This window comes from Choloepus didactylus, chromosome 1 (genome assembly GCF_015220235.1).
Source record: "Choloepus didactylus isolate mChoDid1 chromosome 1, mChoDid1.pri, whole genome shotgun sequence".
Taxonomy (NCBI): domain Eukaryota; kingdom Metazoa; phylum Chordata; class Mammalia; order Pilosa; family Megalonychidae; genus Choloepus; species Choloepus didactylus.
Window position 1 is genome coordinate 168,856,048 of NC_051307.1, and position 22,211 is coordinate 168,878,258.

General features: G+C 37.6%; 1 protein-coding gene and 2 pseudogenes across 4 annotated transcripts in view; 2 read left to right on the forward strand and 1 right to left on the reverse strand.

Annotated features, from left to right (window-relative positions):
- Nucleotides 1-22,211, reverse strand: part of TBC1D5 (TBC1 domain family member 5) — a 739,731-nt gene that overhangs the window by 55,579 nt on the left and 661,941 nt on the right. For all 4 annotated transcript variants that reach the window (XM_037845606.1, XM_037845577.1, XM_037845586.1 and 1 more), the window contains one exon: nucleotides 18,934-19,097. In XM_037845606.1, the coding sequence (XP_037701534.1) occupies nucleotides 18,934-19,097 (164 nt within the window). The remainder of the gene's footprint in view (nucleotides 1-18,933; nucleotides 19,098-22,211) is intronic.
- Nucleotides 5,284-5,686, forward strand: LOC119541516 (annotated as a pseudogene).
- Nucleotides 8,289-8,902, forward strand: LOC119510062 (annotated as a pseudogene).

Here is a 22,211-nt window from a genome sequence, read left to right on the forward strand (position 1 = left end):
TATTGCTTATTCTAAATTGGTTGGGGCATTATTCTGTATTTGATGACTCTTTTCATTTTTGGATTGTGTTGTAGTGGATGTGTGTATGCATATGTGGGGCAGATTAAAGAAATATTTTGCAAGGTCCCTAAACTTCCTTGTCAGCAGAAACTTTCAGATATCTGAGGGATATATGGAAGGATTCAGGTAAATGTTCCAAACTTTCATGATCTTGTTTACAACTCTGTCCTACCTTTGGTATTGCCCCGATAACAAAAAGATGATGACCAAGAGGTCAGAGTGATGAGCTGGAGATGATCCTAGATTCTGGTCTGAAAGGCTTCTTCTATTGCACAAACAAGGTATAGTTAATCTGGGTTAATTTAATGAGATCAGGCTATCTTTTAGAGTCCATCAAAGAGAAAAACAAGAAATGATAACAAACTTTAAAGCAGAACAATAAGAACATCAATGCTGAAAGAAAAACTGACAAAGACGAAACAAGAAAGCCAGGAATCAGACTCAGGAGTCTATGAATAAACAGTGATGGTGGAGGTGGGGTGGGGTGGGGGGGTGGTTGTAGTAAGGGAAGGCTGGCTCTCCTTTCCCCAATGCTTTTCCAGTTGAAATGTTTTACTGTTCTTTCCTCTCTTGTTATTAAATATAGTCCACGACTTTCAGGATTTAAGATAAAGCCAAATTGTTCTTGGTTTATTATAAACATCATGCTTTGAGTTACTGTTGTTAAAAAGTTTCTGTCCACTGACCTAAATAACTCTAGATAATAATGTTCTGACTGGAAAATTTTTTGACTATAGATGAGGGAACTGTACATAAACACTGTACTGTAGTTAGTATATTTGTTTCTCATGGGTATAGTTTAACAATTCTGAAAGTGTTTTACATATATACTGCAGCTGAGCAAATAAGTAAATGGATGGTGGATGCTGGGGGTAAGGTTTCTAATGTCAGAAAGAGAAGTTACAAACAAGAAAGGAAGGTTAGAATGAATCTTGTGGTACTAGAGTAGGGTTGGAGACATTGATAAGGATTCATGTTTAGCTATTTTATATATATATAAATAATATACATACATGACAGAAACAAAAACAATTACAAATATGCATGTATATATTGGTTGTATACATAAGTATATTACCTAGTTCTGTCTGTTGTGAGGGCCTAGAGTAATAATACCCCAGTAGTGACAGCATGTTTAATGCCCAGATTGTGGTTTGTGAATACCATTCTCTAATAAAATAAACTAGTGTTCCCTGGAAAAATGACTGATTCTAGGACCAGAGGAGACAAATTACAAGCTGAGCCTGGAGCATCTTTTACTACCAGAAAGTTAGGAATTGCTAAAAAACAAAACAAAACAAAACGAAAGGATGGGGCCATGTCAAAGGGATACAGGACCAACCTGAAAGATCTTCTAGTGGACAAAAGTGGAACAATTTGAGCATCAAAATAAAAAAATGTAGTATTGAACTAAAACCCAAAATATGAAATAAATATATGAGTCCATACTGATATAATAACTGAATAAATAAGTGATTTCTTTCTTGTAGAAGAATTTCAAATATTATATGAAGATACTCCTTCCTATAGGAGGAAGTAAATGTTTCAGACTTTTATGATCTTATTTACAATTCCCAACTCCTACCTCCGAGGGTGGACCAGACTTAATGACTCACTTCCAAAGAAAAGAATAGGAAAGGGAAAAATAGTTAACTATACAGTGGAAGAGCATGGCAAACATTACCTAAGTGATGAAGGTTAACATCACCAGTGATGTCATATGGATATCCTGTATTCCATATGATGTGACAAGAAGGATACTTCGTTGCTGTTATATTCTTTCCAAAACCCATAACCTTAGTCCAATCATGAGGAAAAAAAAAACAACAAAACCCAGACTGAGGGACATTCTACATAATATCTGGCCAGTATTACTCAAAATTGTCGAGGCATGAAAAACAAGAGAAGAATGAGAAACCATCACAGACCAGAGAGGACTGGGACACATGTCAACTAAATAATCTCTGGATTGGATCCTGGAATAGAAAGAGGACAAAGTGAAAAAACTGGCGAAATCCAAATAAAGTATGGTGGTTAGGTAATAGTAAGGTACCAATGCCCATTTCTTAGTGTGGATAAATGGCTGCGTAAGATGTTAACAATGAGGGAAATGAATAAGGGGTATATGGAAACTCTCAGTACTATCTTTGCAACTTTCTGGTAAATCTACAATTATTATAAAATAAATAAATTTTTTTTTTTAATGTTTCCAGCTCTGTTTGTTAACTACCACATTAATAGCTTCTGATTAGCATGTTATTGATTTGTTTTGTAATGTATGTACTGCTTTGTTTTGTACTTTATCTTTCTAAGAAGAGGGCTTTTTAAAAGAAGAATTTCTTTCAAAAATATTTACTTAAATTTTTATATTTAAAAGGAGGAAAGGCAATAGGAGATTAAGGCTTAAAATACATAGAGTTTCTATTAGGAACAATGGAAATGTTTTGGTAACGGACGGTGGTGATGGTAGCACAACACTGTGAATCTAATTAACAGCACAGAAATATATATCTGAATGTGGTTAAAACGGGAAATGTTAAATTACATTATGGTATCAGAATAAAAAAATAAAAAAAAAATCCATGGAACTACACAACACAAACCAGTGAACCATAAGTTAAACCATGGACTATAGTTAATAATACAGTTATTAAAATGCTTTCATCAAGTGTAACAAACGTACCACACCAAACCCAGGAGTTAATAATAGGATGGTATATGGGAATCCTGCATTTAAATATGATTATTCTGTAAGCCCACAAATCCTCTAATTGAAAAAGAAAACAAACAAACAAACAAACAAAAAACCAATCAAACAAAAAACCTGACAGCTGGCTGTGAAAATGAAGGAAGGGACCACAAGTCAAGGAAAGCAGATGACCTCTTGAATTTGAAAAAGGCTAGAAAACAGATTCTCCCCTAGAGCCTTCAGAAAGGAATGCAGCCTAGCTAACACGATGACCCAATGAGACTTATTTTAGATTTCTGATTTAAGATAATCAGAATTGTGAGACAATATTATTTGTATTGTTTAAGACAAAAAAAAAAAAATCTAGGGCCACAGGAACATTAACTGAAAACAAATAAAAATATATCAAATACATCTGTTAGGAAAATACACTAAATTGCTACTGTGATTATACTAAGTATGTGTGTATATTAGAAAGAATTGTGGATAAAGACTTTTCTTTGTTTTCCCTTTTATGTTTACAATATAGAGATATATTTTTAATGTAATAAAAGTAAAAGAAAAACGAGGAAAGAGAGTTGAAGCGGAAGATACTAATAACATAAAAGACTTACTTTTCCTTAATAATTTAAAGACATTTCTTTTCAAAACTAACAATGCATATGTAATGGCATTATTGGAGAAAATAAAGCATATGATTCTAATTTAAAAAAAAAAAAGTTGATCAAATGAAGCCAGGAATTGTAAACAAGACTAAGAAACTTAGTGAATTTAGTGACAGTTAAAAGTGGATTATAGTATAACATTTAAAATGGCTGTAAAAATAAAATTGCCTATGCAAAAACCACAAGCAAAAAATAACGGACAGTTTACAATCTGTCATGGAGATAGCAGTAGGTACTGAAGAACAAAGTTAACATAGATAACTTTTCCTTTGATTTGTAAGAATGGATTTTACTGCTTACTTCTCATATCTGGGGAATTGTTTTCTCTCCAGAATGAGAATTTTATTAATTATAAATCTGCAATTAAAATATTTAATCATTATGCTCTTTTCCTGAAGTTTTAGGAATAGTGAATACTTGCACAGACAAAAGCATCATTTTAGAGTTGTTAGATAGCAACAAGTCCCTACTACCACTCTACCTACCAGTTACCACATCTAAATAAATATACAATTCTATGAGATGGGACTTTTCTGAGTTCAAAAGCTTTCCTGATAAGGGACTTTTTTAGACATAACAACCAAATGCAATGTATCTACCTTATTTGGATTCTAAGATGAACAACCCAAGTAAAATTTTTTTAGAGATAATTGGGGAAATCTTAATATGAACTAGGTATTAGATGATATTAAGGGATTACTCTTATTTCTGTGAGGCATAATAATAGCATAGTGGCTATGTTGTGTGTGTGTGGGTGTGTGTGTGTCTATTTTTATCAGTTAGAGATGCACAGTACAGTATTTATGGGCGAAATGACATGACGTCTGTGGTTTTGATATAAAATACTCCAGTAAACACTCATTTAAAAAAGTATGAAAGTATGTATGTATGTATGTATAAAGATAAACCAAGATGGGGGAAATATTGATAATGGTTGAGGCTGGGAGATCAGTAAACAGAGGTTCCTTATAATAGTCTTTCAACTTTTATTTAACTTTGAAAATGTTCCCAATACAGTTACAAATAAAAATTTTTCAGAAATATTTGAGTAGTAACTCACAAAGTAGGAGCTAGGTGAGAGTTAGAGGGGAATGGTGGGTGTGCTAGGATTTAGTAATAATTAATTCTAGAGATTTCCCAATGTTTGAAAGAATAACGGGTATACTGTTCCTACCCATACATTAGCATTTGCACATGTTGTAGAGGTGAGGACAGAGACAGAGTTCTAAGGTCTTCAAGGTCAGGGCAGTGCACAGACTTCCAGTCCCAAAACTTTGCTTCCAACTACTGCTATAGGACAAGAGCTTCTAGCTAAGCCTATGCTTCAGTAAGATGATAAGAAAAATACAATTTTGGGAAGAAGGGACTTCTACACAGGAAACATTAGCAGCCATGGCTTAATGACCAGGTAGGCAATTGAGGTTTATTCTTTGGAGAAACTGGGTAATAGGGACAGGGGCACCAGCCTGTGTGTATGCATGCATGTGTGTGGACATGTTTGAGTAGAGGGGAGCAGGACTTAAGAACATGGTGAGTGAGTGAAAATTTGTATATTCCTAGTACCCTGTCCCTGGATACTATGCCCTAACCCTAACTCCAGCACTTAACTGCTAACTCTAACCCTGACCATGACCCTAAACCAAACACCAACCCTAACTGAAGGCTTGACAGACTTTTTCTGTATAAGGCCAGATAGTAAGAATTCTAGGTTTTGTCGGCCATGTGGTCAACTCTGCCATTGTATCAGGAAAGCAGCCATAAACAAATGAATGGATATGACTGTGTTCCAACAAAACATTATAAAAACAGGTGGGAGTGTGCCTGAGTCTGTGTGGGTGCCAGCACAGAGGAGCGCTGCACAGGGTTGCGATGGCAGAACTGCAGCAGCTCCACACATAGGAGGTGGTAGACTCCGTGGTGAAAAGTCTGGAGAAAGAACATCGGGAAAATGCAGGGCCTCATGTTCCAGTGCAGTGCCAGCTGTTGTGAGGACAGCCAGTCATCCATGCAGCAAGTACATCAATGCATTTGAGCACTGCCATGTGCCTTTGGCTCAAGCCCAGGCCCTGGGGACCAGCGAGTTGAAGAAGTTCCAGGACATCCTGGTCTGGTACACCATACATCGCAATGACAAAGCCAAGGGCTTGATGGATCCAGGGAGTAAGGAACTTCAGGTGAGGCAGCAGCTAGAAAGCTGTCTGACCAAGTGTGTGGATGACCACATGTACCTCATCCCATCAAGAAGGAATCTCTCTCTTCCATGGGAAAATAAGAGACTTTGCCAGTGCCATCGGGGATGAGAGCAGTGTTCTCTTCTTGTTTGCTAATGCTGTCATTATGCAAGATACCAGAAATGGATTGGCTTTTATAAAGGGGGTTTATTTGGCTACAAATTTACAGTTCTACAGATATAAAAGTGTCCAAAAAACCTGTTAGCTGGGAAGGCATGTGGCTGGTGTCTGCTGCTCCTTTGCTCCTGGGTTTTGGTTTCAAAATGGCTTTCTCCAAAATGTCCCTGGGCTTGTCTCATGTAGCTTCTCCAGAGCAAACTCTGGGCTTCATGTCTTAGGTTAGCATCTCCAAAAGTCCTTCTGTCTGCATTTCCAAGCATCTCTGAATTTCTCTGTCAGCTCCCAAGTATCTCTCCAAAAGTCTTTCCCAGCTGCTCTGAGCTCCTTCTGTCTGTGACCTCTCTTATAGGACTCCAGCGATTTAGGTAAGACACACCCTGAATAGGCAGGGCCCACCTCCATGGAAATAATTAAATCAAACATTTCCACCCCAATCAACAGACTAACCAGTCTGCCCCCAGAAGACTACATTAAAGAATATGGCTTTTTGGGGAACATAATATATCCAACCAGCACAGGCAGGTCCTCTTTATGAAAGAGGAATGGGAATTTTGGTCTTTTAAGTGAAATTTATGAATGAAGAAATTAAGGATGGCAGCAAGGTTAAGGAATATGTCACCTGCCTTTGGACAATGATACTTTTATATACTTCGGTCCATAAAAAGTGAAATGGAAGAAAAGAAACTGGTGCTAAATCTGGATCAGAGATATCAAGGACTGTCTTTTAAAGCCAAATTTCATGTGGCAAGTGCTTGTCCTGGCCGTAGGATGCTCACTTGCTGTACCAAGCAAGAGCCTCCAAAATATGGGTTCTTCTTGGTGCACAGGTACTAATAGAATGGAAGTTACCTCTAACTTGCCTATTTGAGGAGGAGTATTTCTGTTTGTTGCCAACCTCCTGTTTACCAGAAGTATCATCACACCATTTCCCAGAAGTTATAAAACAAAATCCATGAGTTCACTAATTTAGAAGGGGGTAAAAGGTTTCTGGGTCTTTGATTTACTTGATTTTGTTTTATATACAAGGGCCTGAAATTGGTTAAGATGTGGAGTTGTGAGGAAGGGTACTTTAAAAGAAAACCTCGAAAGGATATTTGTAGATATGCTTATCTGGCCAAAAAGATGTAGTTGTGTTTTTCTTGATATTTTCAAACGTATTTCAGCCTGGAGTCATGCAAAAACCTGAGAAATGATGTGACACTGGGCGTAGGAAACAGAGCTTCTCTCTTACTGACTGTCATGATGGCCCCTGAGGCTGTCTACAAAAAAGCAAAGGGACAATCTTGCAGTGACACTGTCCCCTTGAAGGGAAAGGGAGTTTTAATAGTGATATATAACAATAATTGGGAATGAACAGTGAAAGAGGAACTGTTGGCTGCTTAAGAGAGTTGTAAATTACTGGATTTGGAAACACCTGGTTTTTCATAGAACAGAATGGAGTGAAAGCCTAAAGCCAGCATTGCCTGCTTAGCCCCCTAAAATCATAGAGCCCTCTTGAGACAATCCCCTGGCAACAGTAAAGTTAAGGGAGAAAAAGTAAGCAACTCATGGGCTTGGTTGGGTGAGCTGTGACTCCCTTAGAGCAAAGGAGGCGCAGCTCCCGCTACTAAATACCACATTGAGCCTGGGTCCTCTGCAACAGGCCGTGTTCCTGCCCTATCACTGACATCTTATCATTTTGATAAGGATCTCGTCTTTCTACCAACTAATTACTTGAAGTGATAGTATAGCTTATCTGTTTGCTGTTTCAAGACTGTGATATATTTTCTTAGTGGTCTGGTTTAAAAAATAAAAAAAGTTTAATTTTGAACCCCACCCCACCAAAGAAACAAAAAAAAACAGGTGGAGACTGGATTTGGTCTGCAGTCTGTAGTTTGCTCCCCGCTGCTTTAGTCTCTGAAGAAACAGAAGGGTCCCAGAGAAACACCCCCATGTACTGATATTTGGGGGCCCTCTATTCAAGAGGGCAGCTTCTAGCCCAGACACCCTACAGTGAAGTGGACATGCTTTAGCCAGGGTCTCTGAGTGTCTACCATGAAGGGTCAACCAAGTATAAAGTAAACTAAAAAGAAATGAGAAGAAAAAGGGAACAGAAGAAACCTGCCCCTCCCCATCCCAAAGGCTACTATCATCAGAGATAATACATAACGATATTGTAATCACAAAACAAGAACAGATTGACGAAACAAAGAAGAAATATCAAAAGCTTAGGTTAAAAAGCCACCCTCTGGGTGACCAGCATGTGCAAAGAGACTTACCCCCCAAGGAATATCACCATGAAATTTTATAAATGTCAGATAAAGGGAGGATGTTAAAAAAAAATCCAGAAAAGGAGACAAACAATAGACGCCTATTTGTTTGTCTATCTGTGACTGTTTAAAAAAGAAACGAAGAGCATGAGAGCTCCTGGGGGATACCAGGAGCATGAGGAGTATGAGTCCCGCGGTGCAGGCGCTGCCTCCTCCTCCTCTAGGGCTGTTTACCCCGCTGCATTGTGGAAGTCTGACCTCCACCGTGCAGGCCATGGGAGCTGTGACTGACGATGAAGTCATACGGAAGCATCTCCTAGTTGACGGAGATGGTGCTGGAGATGATCGGGGAATTCATCTGCTAGTGAAGAGTTTCATTAAATGGTGCAACTCTGGATCCCAGGAAGAGGGATATAGCTGGTATCAAAGTATGCTGAGCACACTGTCACAATGTGAATTTTCAATGGGTAAAACTTTGTTGGTATATGATATGAATCTCAGAGACATGGGAATATTATTGAAAATTTTACAAAGAAATGGAATGTAGCATTGCTGAAGCATGTGAAAAAATTGCTGAGTGCAAAAAGCAAATTCTTCAAGCAAAACGAATATGAAAAAAAATCACCAAGAATATGATGCTCTAGCAAAAGTGATCCAGCATCACCAAGACAGGCATGAGACATTAAAGGAGACAGAGGCTGTGGGAAAAGAACTGGAGCATTTTTCACATATTAAAGAAAGCAGTTAGAATTGAGATGGAAACAGTTTCACTTGCTTAGCACCATCCACGAACTTCAGCAAACACTGGAAAATGATGATAAGCTCTCAGAGGTGGAGGAAGCTCAAGAGACAAGCATGGGAACAAATCCTAAGCCACAGACAGGCTGATTCCGCACTATTCCCAAGAATATTGAAATAGCTACATGATCTTAGTGTGTTTAGAATTTGTCCTCCTCTTGAGATATTTAAAGATATTCCTGCAGTGAAATATTTCACTTTTAAATATTAATGCACATTTCATTGATATTTCTTCATACAAAGGAAAGTGGCTTTAGTATAGATTTGGTTTTATTAAAATGCTTTTTTAATTCTTAAACTTTGAAGGTAGGAAGCAGAACTCCGAAAATGTTTAATAAAAAGTTTTCAAACAGAGGAAAAAAAAGTAGGGAAAAAGAAGGAAGAGAAATGAAAGACTTGGTTTATGTTGTGCCTATTATATAGACAAGGTGGGTTCTGAGGATGAGTCTTGAAATCAAGGAGTCTGGAACCTGTGCCAACGCTCTGATACTGAGTTGGAGGGGACTATGGCTAGCTGGGTCCTCCTACCATTTGTGTAAAACCCTGAACAGAGGCCAGCCATGACCACACTCCACTTGCTCTTGGTAGGAAAAGAAAGTGAAGTATCAGGTTTAACAAAATCGTTTGCAAGGTTGATTATCATGATGTTTACTAAAAATTGGTTTTCTGACTTTTTGTCAAGCTGAGAAATAAGAATCCAAGGCACAGGGAAAGCATGGAGGGCAATATCATCATCATAAATAAAAAGGAAGTTTGGGAATTTGATTATATTATCTTCTGGTGATCCACATATTCAAGGCTTTTTAAATCCCTCAGCTAAGTAATATCAGGGCTGAGATGGGTCTTGGTCATTATTTTTTCAGATTGTTTTTTTAAGTTACTAGTGACTACCTGCACTTCACAAGCAACAATCAGCACATCCAAGGTCAAGTTTAGGTGAGTCAAGCTCACTAGCCTAATAAAATATAACTTATATCAAAGTTAATCGGATGCATTTGTGATGACAGATATAATGAGGATTAATAAGGCAGAAATGATGGACTCTGTGTAAACGGCTACATAGTATTATTCTTATGGTTAAATGAATTTTGTTTCTGTTATTCTTTTCTCACTTTAAAGTTCTTCACACCAATGCTAATGTTTTTCTGGTACACTCCGTATCACCACCACCACAAAGGAGAAAGGTCTGTAATCTTTCCAACAGTTATGTTCCCTGTTGGGGCCTCCACTAACCTAAAACATGCTTTTAATTTAATTAAGAAAAGTCACCCTCTTTTGGTGTACTCTTGGGGAGTGGATATTACTTTTGTGCAGAGAAAAAAACTGTCCCTTCCCCAGGCAAATGTGGGTCCACACCAGGGTACACTGCTTAGCAAACTAAACATGGGGCAGATTTTAGCCACTGCTTGAGGAGTATACAAACTGCATTACTGGAATTTCTATAGTTGTAACCCTGCCCCTTTCTCTTATGTTTCAGGTGTGAGGTTCTTTCAGGTGTGAGGTTCTTAGAGACTACTGTCTGCAATTATTCCAGGTATACAAATTCCTCACACATGGGCATCTTAGGGCAGAAAGCCGGGAGGAGAAATGGCAGGGTTCAGGGAAAGAAAGGATGCTGTGGTAAAGGTGCCCAAGCTCCCATCTGACCCTCTGGGTGCAGCAGCCCTACCTACAAGGAACAATGAAACAAGTGTTCCTTAGCTTTGAGGTTTCTGGGGCAAGGTGAAGCTACCTGCCTGACTCAGGTGCCCTTTTGCTCAGTAGGCCTAGAACTCCTCTGGCGCAGGCAAAGCTATTCTTTCCAGAATTAAAGTAGATTACAAGCATAACTTTCTGGGAGAGTTAATATAGTTGTTTCAAAGAATATGTGATAAGGTGCTAGGGGCAGATTTAAAAACAGGAAGATGCTGTGAAGGAGAGGGTGGTAATGACATTGAGAAAAAGACAAATGCACAGTCTCCAGAATCTGGCCTCTGGCCTTGGCGGACCTCTATCTGCACAGAACAATTCAAAGCCCTCATTTCCTTCCCTACCATATACATGTGCACTTCAGGGCACAAATAACTGTCCCAAGGCAATGTGGCATTGAAATACTGTATTAAATAAGTTTTATTTCAAGAATGGTTATTGGAAGGAGGCAAATGCTATGAATGGCACATTTAGTTTAGTATGATTAAAACTCACAGCAATTTCTGGCCAGGGATTCTAAATATTTCTAATGGCTTCACTTAAGCATCTCCAAACCATTGTCTATGCCTCTTGGGCAATGTTCATTTGGGTACAATCTGGCATCTTTGCATTTTATGGAGGTGATAAAGATGAAGACAAATGATGGAGGAAGAAAGCCCAGCACAGTAGTGATGAGTGCTTCATTTGCCCCCAAAAGGTACCATATTCACTGTCCTAAAAAACGTCATTACTATCAAGGTTCAGCATTTCATTTCCTGTGCCTCTACTTTCATAGGCTTCTCAGATTTTTTTTGGTTTAAAATAAATTTACTGAAGCATAAAAATGTTAAAAACTGGTTGTAAAACCTGTTTACAAAAGCTAAACTAAAATGTCATGCTGTAAATGGTCGAAAACAGAGAGCTTTTCCTGACACTCCCTTTGACGTTCATGTTTCTTTGCAATGAGTTACTGGAAATGTTTGAGAAGACAAGATGCAGATGGCAGGAAGGAACGCTTGCCCAAAAATACATGGGCCACCTCCTCTGTCTTCGAGCTGATGCGCTGGCAGAGAGATTATGAACACTCTCTCCAAGGTTAATGTAAAGAGCAGATGACCAAGTAAATGTCATGCTTCCAATGTCTGAGTACAGTTTTGCCTTAGATTAAAATTCCTATCATAAGACTTAGAAAAAGCTACAAAAACCCTGGTATCTAAATTCATTTTATATCAATTCATGTAAATACACTATTTTAAAATGGGAATGTATCTTAATTTAGATATCACTAACATTATTAATTAAACAGAGATACTCAGTAATTTAAAAAATCCTGTAATTAGATATGTTCTAGATGCTAGCTTTCAATTCTATCCAGAAGTCCATAAAGAAAATCCATTATAATCGATATTTTCCACATAATGTGTTCCTAGGAAGTATGTACATTACTGACTGAAAAAAAACCAGTTAACTAGGAAAATTCTGGCCTCCTGGGAAGGTTATTCAGCTTAATTTCTCTCTTCCTATCAACAATTCTAACTCAAGTTGCCTGAAAACGCACCACTAAAAGATCATTGATTACAGCAGAACTGGCTGTTTTCAAATGCAAATGTTTCAGGAAGGATATAATAAATTATCCCTAAAGTAATAATTGGCAATTAATACTTTAGGGATCATTTGCCTATCAAACAGCTTTCCTCAGCTAACTAAGATTGGACAATTTTGAGGAAACAGAAACTTTTACCTGGAAGAAAGGAAGAAAAATTGTTCAGACATGCAGAGAATTCCCAGAGCTCAGACAAGGGTAGGGATATGACCTCACTTAGTTTGGATACATGGGGGAGAAGAGAATGTATGCAGCAGATTATGTTGGTTGCCTACTGTATTAGTTAGGGCTCTCTAGGAAACAACCACAAGAGATATCTGTAAATATGAGATTTTATACAAGTGCCTCATGCAACTGTGGGGATGCACGAGTCCAAATTCCATAGGGCAGGCAGCGAACTGACAACTCTGATGAAGGTGTTTGATGAACTCTTCAGGAAACGCTTTGCTGGCTAGCCAAAGAAGAAGTGAAGGTTCCTTCTCTTTCTCCCTTAAAAGTATTCAACTGATTGGATTAAATCCAGCTGATTGAATTCTCTCATTGAGGAAGACACACCTTTCGTTGATGTAATCAGTTACAGGTGCAGTCAATTGACTGATGATCCAATAAACCAGCCATGAATGTCCTTGCAGTAACGATTAGGCCAGTGCTTGCTTGACCAGACACCTGGATACCATCACCTGGACAAGTTGACACATGAGCCTAACCATCACACCTACTCACACACAGTCATGGGCTTCTCTAAACCTTTCTTTTCTCACCAGAGTTTGGTTTAGAAGTGAGCTTGGGATTTAATTCTTGCCAAGGAGATTGGAGGGGAAGCCTGCTGAGGAACGCCCAAAAAGATCCTCTCTACAGGATGGATGGGGGAAGGGTAGAGGAGGTGAGAGAGATGTACCTGGCTCTGTGGTAGCCTTTTTGAGAACATGAAAGGAGTGAGTTGAGGGAAAAAAACCCAATATGCTGAGGATGGCAGAGTGGATCTTACTATCTCAGGACTCTTATTATTTGAAATAATAAACAAGAAATTTCCTTTTTATTTAAACCATTACTCATAATTTTCCAAAAGCAACTTGATAGAATCCCACTATTTTACATTCTGCTAGGGATGTGATGGAGAAGAGAAACTCCTACAGTAGATATTGTTGACTGCCTACTCATATCCGTCACCACTCTTGTGCTAGGAAGTTGTATTTTCATAAGGGGGAAAAAAAGGTTGCATTTAAAGGAATATGTTTGTTTAAAGAAATATGTTTGTGGTTCAAGTGTGATCTCTTACAAGTAGGATATCTAGACCAATACAGCCCATGGTGGTCTGTCTTCTCAACCCACATTGTTTATTGTCTTTACTGCTCATATGACATTTAACCATATAATATCTCTCACATTGATGAGTCATATTTTTATTTAGTTCAATTATTATTTTACTTTGATGTGTTTCCCCCTCCCTCAATTTCACTGTAAGCACATTAACTAGGACTGTTCCCTTATATTTCTTATACAAATGCAGGGTCTTAAATGTCAATTTCTGGAGCATGGCCTGGAGATGATTAGCTAATGTTCAGGTTGGTTGTCTATACTTCCAAAAGTAAATAAGAGTGTGCTTTCAAATTTGTTTTCATTCTTCTGACACTTTTTGTTACTTTGTCCTTATAAAGAGCAGATCAATGAATATTTAAAAAATAAGTTGTATTAGTATGACTATGACACATGTTCCAACTGCAAAAGCACAGTGATCACAAAGACACAGGATAAGCACCCCCAGCAGTACTGCGAGCCATCAGAAGGTAGGTACCTCATTTTGTGCCCTGTTTGAATGCAGGGATTTCCAGCTCAGACAATTTTGGATTTCCTGTGGTTTAGAGAGAGTTTGGAACCACGGATAATTTTAGATCTCTGGAGACTGGTATATAATTATCACAAAGTATTGCAAAATGTCTTGTAGTTCATCAGGTTTTTAAAAAAATACTTCTAATTGGCTGATTTCTTAAATATTATAACCTATTCACACACACAAATCAATTTAAAATTTTTCTTAAATACACTAGTTTTTTCATGTGGAAAGGGGGATTGTAGGATACTAGAGGATATTATACTATTATGCAATATAAAGCATGAAAAATAAAAAGTTTCAAAACTCTTCCAGTTTTCTCTTCACAGCTAAAAAGTTAGAGCACAGATGTCTTTGCTTTGATTTCTGCCACTTGCTTGTATGAGAAACTGATGGTGATGATTTTAACGAAAAACTATCTTGAACTTTTTGAGGACATGGAATGTTCCTGTTATCATACCAAACTGTCTAGAAATGAAAGCAAATTGGACCCAGGGATGGTAGGTGCCCAGTGATAGGTCCACACTGTGGTGTTATGTGAATCCCTTGGGTATGATTCTGAGCATTTTCATCTGTGTACTACTATGGTGTAATAACAGAAACCCTCAGAAACTTAAACTGATAAAGGTTTATTTCTCACTCATACTTCATGTCTGTCATGGGTTGCCAGGTGGGCTCCCTCAGAGAGAAAGAGCGAGCTGTGGAAAGTCTTGCAGTGGCAATATACATATCATTTCTGCTCAGAAATCACTGGACAGAACTAGTCAGGTGGCTCTGAAAGGTCTCAGGGGACAGGGAGGTAAAATCCAACAAGTGCCCAGAATGGAGGAGAACTGAAACTATTTGGCATAGAGCATAGCCTGCAATACATTATTTCATAAAATACTATAAACCTATTACTTGGAAAACCATGAGCTTCTTTTGAAAAATTCTGCCTTCTTTACCACAAGTTAGAAAATTTATTAAATTTAGAATAATAACCTGGCATTTTGTTTTTTGGTTCACAGCATATCTATACAGGGAATTAGACTTTATTTCTATTTTTGCTCAACTTCTCAGTTTTAAATTACAGTATAACTATAAAAGAAAAGTAATTATTTAATACTGTAGACTAATCCATATGCCACCAAGATGTGATATAATGCAAATGAAATATGTCTCCATATGTTTTACTGATTTGTTATTCCCTTATTCTGGTTCGTATCTTCATAGACATGCTCTTTGTACAGGCCAACATCTCTTCTAATTTATTATGCCAATATATTCAATTTTTGTTGTTATTTTTAGTTATTTTAAATCTAAGTTATATATGCAACACTGAAGAGTCAAATGGTTTCTATGTGGCTTGTTATGAAAAATAGTTCCCAAGGCCCTGCTCTCTATTTCCTGATTCCAGAAGCAACCACTGTCAATTCTTGTAGCCATTTGTTTATTTTGCACCTCTATATCTCTAGTTTATATTGCTACTTCTTGATTTTTCTAGAGTATTATACGCTATTTCCCACTATGGAAGATGAAGACTTAGCTCTATTGACCAAAACACTTGTCCACTCTGCTCAGTTTCAATACGTCTCAACAGGTATATCATAATTTTGATTAGATTAATAATCAATAGGAATTCATTATGATGTCTCTATAAATTCTGGTCACAGCTCAGTCATGAGGTTTATCATAACCTTTGTTACTTCCCCTGCACATACTTTGCTTTTCTTTGGGCTTATCAATTGTCCTTTTTCTTATTGGCTTAGTTCTTAATGAATTTATTACTAATTCAAACCCAAACTCATTCCTAATTGTGTAAATTCTCAATTTGGGCCTGCTATATAGTTGTACTATATTATTGGGATCTTCCCACACTATCATCCTGGGGAATCTGTCATGATCTGGATCCCCTGTTTCCTAGTTCTTATGACTTTCTTTTCCTTAATTTATTCCCTCATTTTTGTAGAATACATCAGAAAGAGTGCATAGGAAAAAATTTTTTGAATCTTGAATGTCTGAAAGTGGCTTTATTCTACTCTCACACTTAATTAGTAGTTTGGCTTGGTGTTGAATCTAGGTTGGAAATAATATTCTCTCAGAATTTTGAAGGTATTGTTCCACGGCCTTCTTGTTTCCAGTATTGCCATTGTGAAGTCCATAGCTATTCTAATTCCTAAACCTTTGTTAGAAATCTTTTGTTTACTCCAACTCTGAAAGTTTGAAAGATATCTATTTGTCCCTAGAGTTCTGAACTTTCTTAGTAACATATCTGGGTGTGGGTTAGTTTTTACTTATGCAGGGCAATCCATGAGCTTTTTCAACCTGAAGACTCAGGTCCTTCATTAGTGGAAAAATTTCTTGAATTGCATCTCTTTGATGATTTCCTTCCCTTCATTTTCTCTGTTCTCTCTTTCTGAAATTCCTGTTTTTAGATTTTGAACTTCATGGACCAGTCTTTTAATTGTCTTTTACCTGTTTTTCCTATTTTACATTTCCGTCTTACATTTAGGGAGATTTCTGCAAGTTTATTTTCTGTTTCTTCTATTGAGTTTTACATTCCAGATATAATATTTTAATTTCTAATAGTTTTTTATTTGTTCTCTGAATGAATTATATATTTATACTTGTTCTTTATCATGTATGCAAAAGTTACTCTTACATCCTTGAAACTGTTAATGATAGTTTTTCTGAACTTTTCTTCTCTTGTGTAGACTTGTTTTTTCCCAGCTGCTTTTATTTTCTATTTATTTTTATCTGTTTTCGTATTACATGCTTTCCTCAAGAGTCTGGTGATCCTTGGCAGTCCTGCTTGTATAGTATAGCGCAGACCTAAAAAGCTAAGACATAATTTTTTGCTTAGATGGGGCTTGTTGATGGTTGGGTTAACTGTAAAGTGAACCGACTGTTTCCTTGGAGATTCCCCAAGGTCACCAACTTCGTATTTTATTAATTTGTTTCTTTTGTCCAGAGAAACTTTACTGTTCATTCTCTTGACTGGAGGGTATTTAAGGCCAAAGGAAAAAAAATGGGGGGAGATCTGAGGGTCTCAAATTTAGTGTTTAAATTGATTCTTCACTCCTTTTCCAGTAGGGTAGTCTCATATTTGATGGAGCCTTATCTCTGTCAGTCTAGAGGCATTCTGTTTTATGCTTTCCAGAGAATTAAAACTCCAGTCTTCTGATAGAGTGGGGAAAGGAATCCATTTACCTCCTGAAGAGACTTAAGACCAATCATCATGTCTTTAATTCCACCATCATAACCATTTCCAGTTCCTAATCTTTTAGAGGATTTGCAATGTAAATCAAATTGCTCTTGTTGGCTTCTACCTACTGCTGACTTAGGGTTAAATTTTCTCAGGCTGCTAAATTAGTTACCACTTGCCATTTGCTTTCTAAGTAACAAATTTTGTGACTATTGTCTTCTCTTCTATTTCTTTTATTATATGAGAGTTCATCTTTAATTTCTCTTACTGTCCTTGGAGTGGAGTTTTAGGAAGAAGCAAAGCTAAATTGCATTCAAGCTGCCATCTTTAACTGGAAGTCCCATTTTGCTCTTTAACAAATTACAGAATCATGGTTCCTATGCATTGAAAGGGACCCCAAGCAAGCATGCTGTTGACTCTCTTGCCAACACACAAGCAAAGTATAATGTTGAATTTGCAGATGAGGTAGTTGAACCAAGAAGATGAGTGGCTTTCCCAAAGCCATACAAAGTCAGAGAAATACCATGCTGTTATCTTTTGCAATTTAAACAATTAGACCTTAATGGTTTTGTCCTTAAGAAAAAAAAAAAATTAGGACATTTCAGTGACTGCTGGATCTTTTTATTAGCTTTACATTTGTCCTCTTCCAAAGGGCAGATGAGCTATTCATAAAAGAAAATTAGGTGTTGAACTAGTGATGAAATGTGGTAAATGTTTATTTCTTGTAAACTTTGGTAAAAAATTTCAGACATAGCCATATTTTTAAGGTATTTGATATGCCTTAGATATGTCCTTTTGAGAAATATATACAATGTATCTTAAAGGGCAACTATGTAGTGAGTTTAATTTGAGGATTTCAGAGCTGACCAAGAAAAAGACTGACACTAGATAGCAGTACCTCACAAGCTATTTGTTGGGGGTGAACCTTTGACTGGTTTGCAGTGGGAGGAGCAAGCCCTTGCAGCAGACCAGATGTGTGAGGGAGCCACCAGAGGGCAATCAGGGCAGGTGAAAAACACCCAAACTTCTGGGAAGGCAAAGAAATAGGGGGAGGGGAGCTTACATGTCCAGGTGTTAAAGACTCAGCACCTAGGGAGCCTTGGGGCCAGAGAGCTCTGAAGTGCCAGAGTAGCTAGGGGCCTTATTAAGTGCAAGGTCTTATCAACTGGGAATAGATTCTGGACGAAATTTCCCAGAGCATGCAAAGCAGGCTAACTCTAAATGGCTAAAAATTGCTTATTTGGGCAATTTTACAATTGGATATGTAAGAATTTGAGTTTGGTGCTGGCAGGCTGGACCTGGCCTGCCACAGGGCCATTACACTGAAGCCTTCTTTGGCTCATTTATATAACAGCCTCTTACCTGGCCCCGTGTAAGTTGTATGCTATTTCTACCATAATTTAAACGTTGTTTGTATCATTTTATAAATAAATAGTAAAATTATTATTTTAATTTTCAATCAATATTTAAAACTGAAAAAAAAAACAGCTTGCTTTGTTTCAAGTCTTATCTGGTATAATACTATTTGCTAAATTTTAGGAAAAAAACACAGGCTTTGACAAAAGAGCATTTATAGAGGAAAAAATGTCTGGGATCTGGGAAAGATTCATCTTAGTTTAAACTGATACTACATTTTTTTCCAGTGTAATACAGACTATAGCCTTAAAACACTACTAAGTATAATAATAAAAGTAAGATACTTCTGATGAAATAATTCATTTTAGTCCATAAAAGTTTTAATAGTTTTATAAAACTGGGCACTGAAGAAACTTTAATAAATGCAGTACTCTAGAGGGAAATGAAGGATAAAAAGAAATCTGTTCTTAAATACTTACAGATTCTTTTCTGCCCATAGTTTTGCTGTGTGAGCGAGAACGTGAGATGGTGCTAAAAAAAGAATCTTTTTTAGTAGCAGATGAAGGTGGGGAGCCGGTGAATTCTCTTCCTCCAGGCAAACTCTCAATGCTTGGAGATGAGCTCATGTTTTTAGAACTTTGTCCTGTAAGAAAAATTAAGTAGCTACAATGAAACACTAGACTCCTTCACTAAGATAATGAACTTACTGCCTTTTAATAAACGATAATCAATTATAGTACTTTGCTCACACTATCAACACATAATGAAGCTGTGGAGTAATAAATATATGCATTTTTATGCATCAGAATAGCAGCCAATTTTTTTAAATGAAGTACTGCTAATTTTCTATCAGTAATTTATACTACAATTAGTTCAAGCATTGCACACATACACACACACTAAAAACTCAGAAACTACAGGTTAAATGAGAGGATTTTCCCTTAAAAATGGAAATCACTCTTAATAATGGATGCTAGAAACTATTCTTTTGCATATCACATTATTAAGAAAAATAAATCTAAATCATTGGCCAAAGTTCTTGAAAAAAGCCTCTTTCCCTTTCACCAATTACAGAACAGACATGTGACTATCCCTGTCCTATGGAAGAAGAATCTGGAGATGGGACAAAGTCCTAGCTCACAGGGCCTCTTTCTAGACCTGTCCTCTCATTGGTGTGATCCCCAGCATTGCCTTTTCCACTGAGAGGTTCTGGAGCCATAAAGCTCCCTCATAAGCAAAAGCTTTGGTAAGTTCTGCTGAAAAGGCAGCTTTGCATAGAAGGCCTGATGTACAGACCTGGCTGCAGTCAAACATGTTTGTATCTTACTTGTACAATGGGGTTACTCTATGGGATTGCTATAGGGACTTAATGATGCACTGAACTACCTAGCATGCTTGCATGAATACATTCACTTATCAAACTATTAGTAATTGAATGCCTAATATGTACCAGACACTGCTATGGGTGCAAGGAGACAGTGGAAAACTAAAACTGTCAATAATCTCAACTAAGGAGATTACTTTCTAGTAAGGGCAGAAAGACAAACAGATACATAAATAAAATATATATGATTTTATTAAGTGCTATGGAGAAAAATAAAGCAAGAAAGGGATATGTGAGTGCCAGAGGATCGTGCTAGAATTTTAAACAGGGTAGCTAGGGAAGGTATCACTGAGAAGTTGATATATGAGCAAAATATGAAGAGGTGAAGTACCAGCTTTGCAGATATTATGAGGGAACAGCAAATGTAAAGGCCCTAAGTCAGGGCTTATGTGTGTTCAAAGAATAGCAAGGAGTCTAGTGTGGCTAAGTGAAGAGAAGGGGTAGGTAATGAGGTCTGAGACTGAGCAAGCAGGGAATCAAATTAGGTAGGGATTCACAGATCATTTTAAATTATGTTAACTCTGAGAAGGGAAGCCACTGGAGAGTATAAGCAGAGGAGTGACATGATCTGACATATTTTAAAAGGATCACTCTGCCCGCTGAGTTGAGAATAAAATATGTGCGGGGTGGGGTAGAGGTGAGAGCAGAGAAACCAACTGAGAGGTTACTGTAAAAATCCACGTACTCAGGATAATCACACTTGGTGATGAGAAGTGGACAGATTCTAGATAAAACTAGATTTACTGATGAACTCATTAGGGACATGAGAGAAAGCGAGTAGTCAGGTTAAACTAAAAGTTTTGGTCTAAGCAAGAGGAATGATGGAGCTGCTATTTCATGAAGAGAGGGAGGAAGTAGCTTTTAGGGGCAAGATCAAGAGTTTCACTTTAGACATGCTGAGTTTAAGATGCATAAGCAGATGAGACCAGGTGAGATCATCAAGGGAGGGTAGATAGAAAAGGGATTAGTTCCAAAGATTGAACCCTGGGAAATGTGAGGGAATAAAAGTCAGGGAGAAGGGAAATTTATCGTGTAAACACCTACATTAAACAAGAAGAAAGATTTCAAATCAATAATCTACCTTCACACATGAAGAAACTAGAAAAAGAAGAGCAAACTAAACACAATATTAGCAGAAGAAAGGAAATAATAAATATTAGAGTGGCACAAATGAAAAAGAGAGAGGGCACACACATGTAAAATCAGAAACAAAAATGATGACACTACTATTGACCTTACAGAAATGAAAAGGATTATGAGAGGATACTGTGAACAACTGTATGCAAACAAATTAGATAACCCAGATGAAATGGATGAATTCCTAGAAACATGCAAATTACCTAAACTGACTTTAAGAAGAAGTAGAAAATCTCAAAAGACCAATAAGAAAAGATTAAATCAATAATCAGAAACCTCCCAACAAAGAAACATCCAGTACCCGATGGATTTACAGATAAATTCTACCAAATATTCAAAGAAAAATTAACACACGTGCTTCCCCAACACTTTTAAAAAATTGAAGAAGAGGGACCACTTCCTAACTTAGTCTATGAGCCAGCATTATTCTGATAACAATGCCAGAGAAAGACATTGCAAGAAAAGAAAATTACAGACCAATATCACTTCTTGTGTTGGTTTCAATCTGCTATGTACCCCATAAAAGACTATGTTCTTGGAGGCGGGGCAAGATGGCAGACTGGTGAGCTGTAAGTTTTAGTTACTCCTCCAGGAAAGTAGGTAAAAAGCCAGGAACTGCGTGGACTGGACACCACAGAGCAATCTGACTTCGGGCATACTTCATACAACACTCATGAAAATGTCGAACTGCTGAGATCAGCAAAATCTGTAAGTTTTTGTGGCCAGGGGACCCGCACCCCTCCCTGCCAGGCTCAGTCCCGTGGGAGGAGGGGCTGCCAGCTCCGGGAAGGAGAAGGGAGAATTGCAGTGTTAGCCCTTCTCAGAAACGCATTCTACTGATTCATACTCCAACCATAGATAGACTGAGACCAGACACCAGAGAATCTGAGAGCTGCCAGCCCAGCAGAGAGGAGACAGGCATAGAAAAAAAAAATAACGCGAAAAACTCCAAAATAAAAGCAGAGGATTTTTGGAGTTCTGGTGAACACAGAAAGGGGAAGGGCGGAGCTCAGGCCTTGAGGCGCATATGCAAATCCTGAAGAAAAGCTGATCTCTCTGCCCTGTGGACCTTTCCTTAATGGCCCTGGTTGCTTTGTCTATTAGCATTTCAATAACCCATTAGATCTCTGAGGAAGGCCCTTTTTTTTTTTTTTTTTTTAATCCTTTTTTCTTTTTCTGAAACAATTACTCTAAGAAGCCCAATACAGAAAGCTTCAAAGAATTGCAATTTGGGCA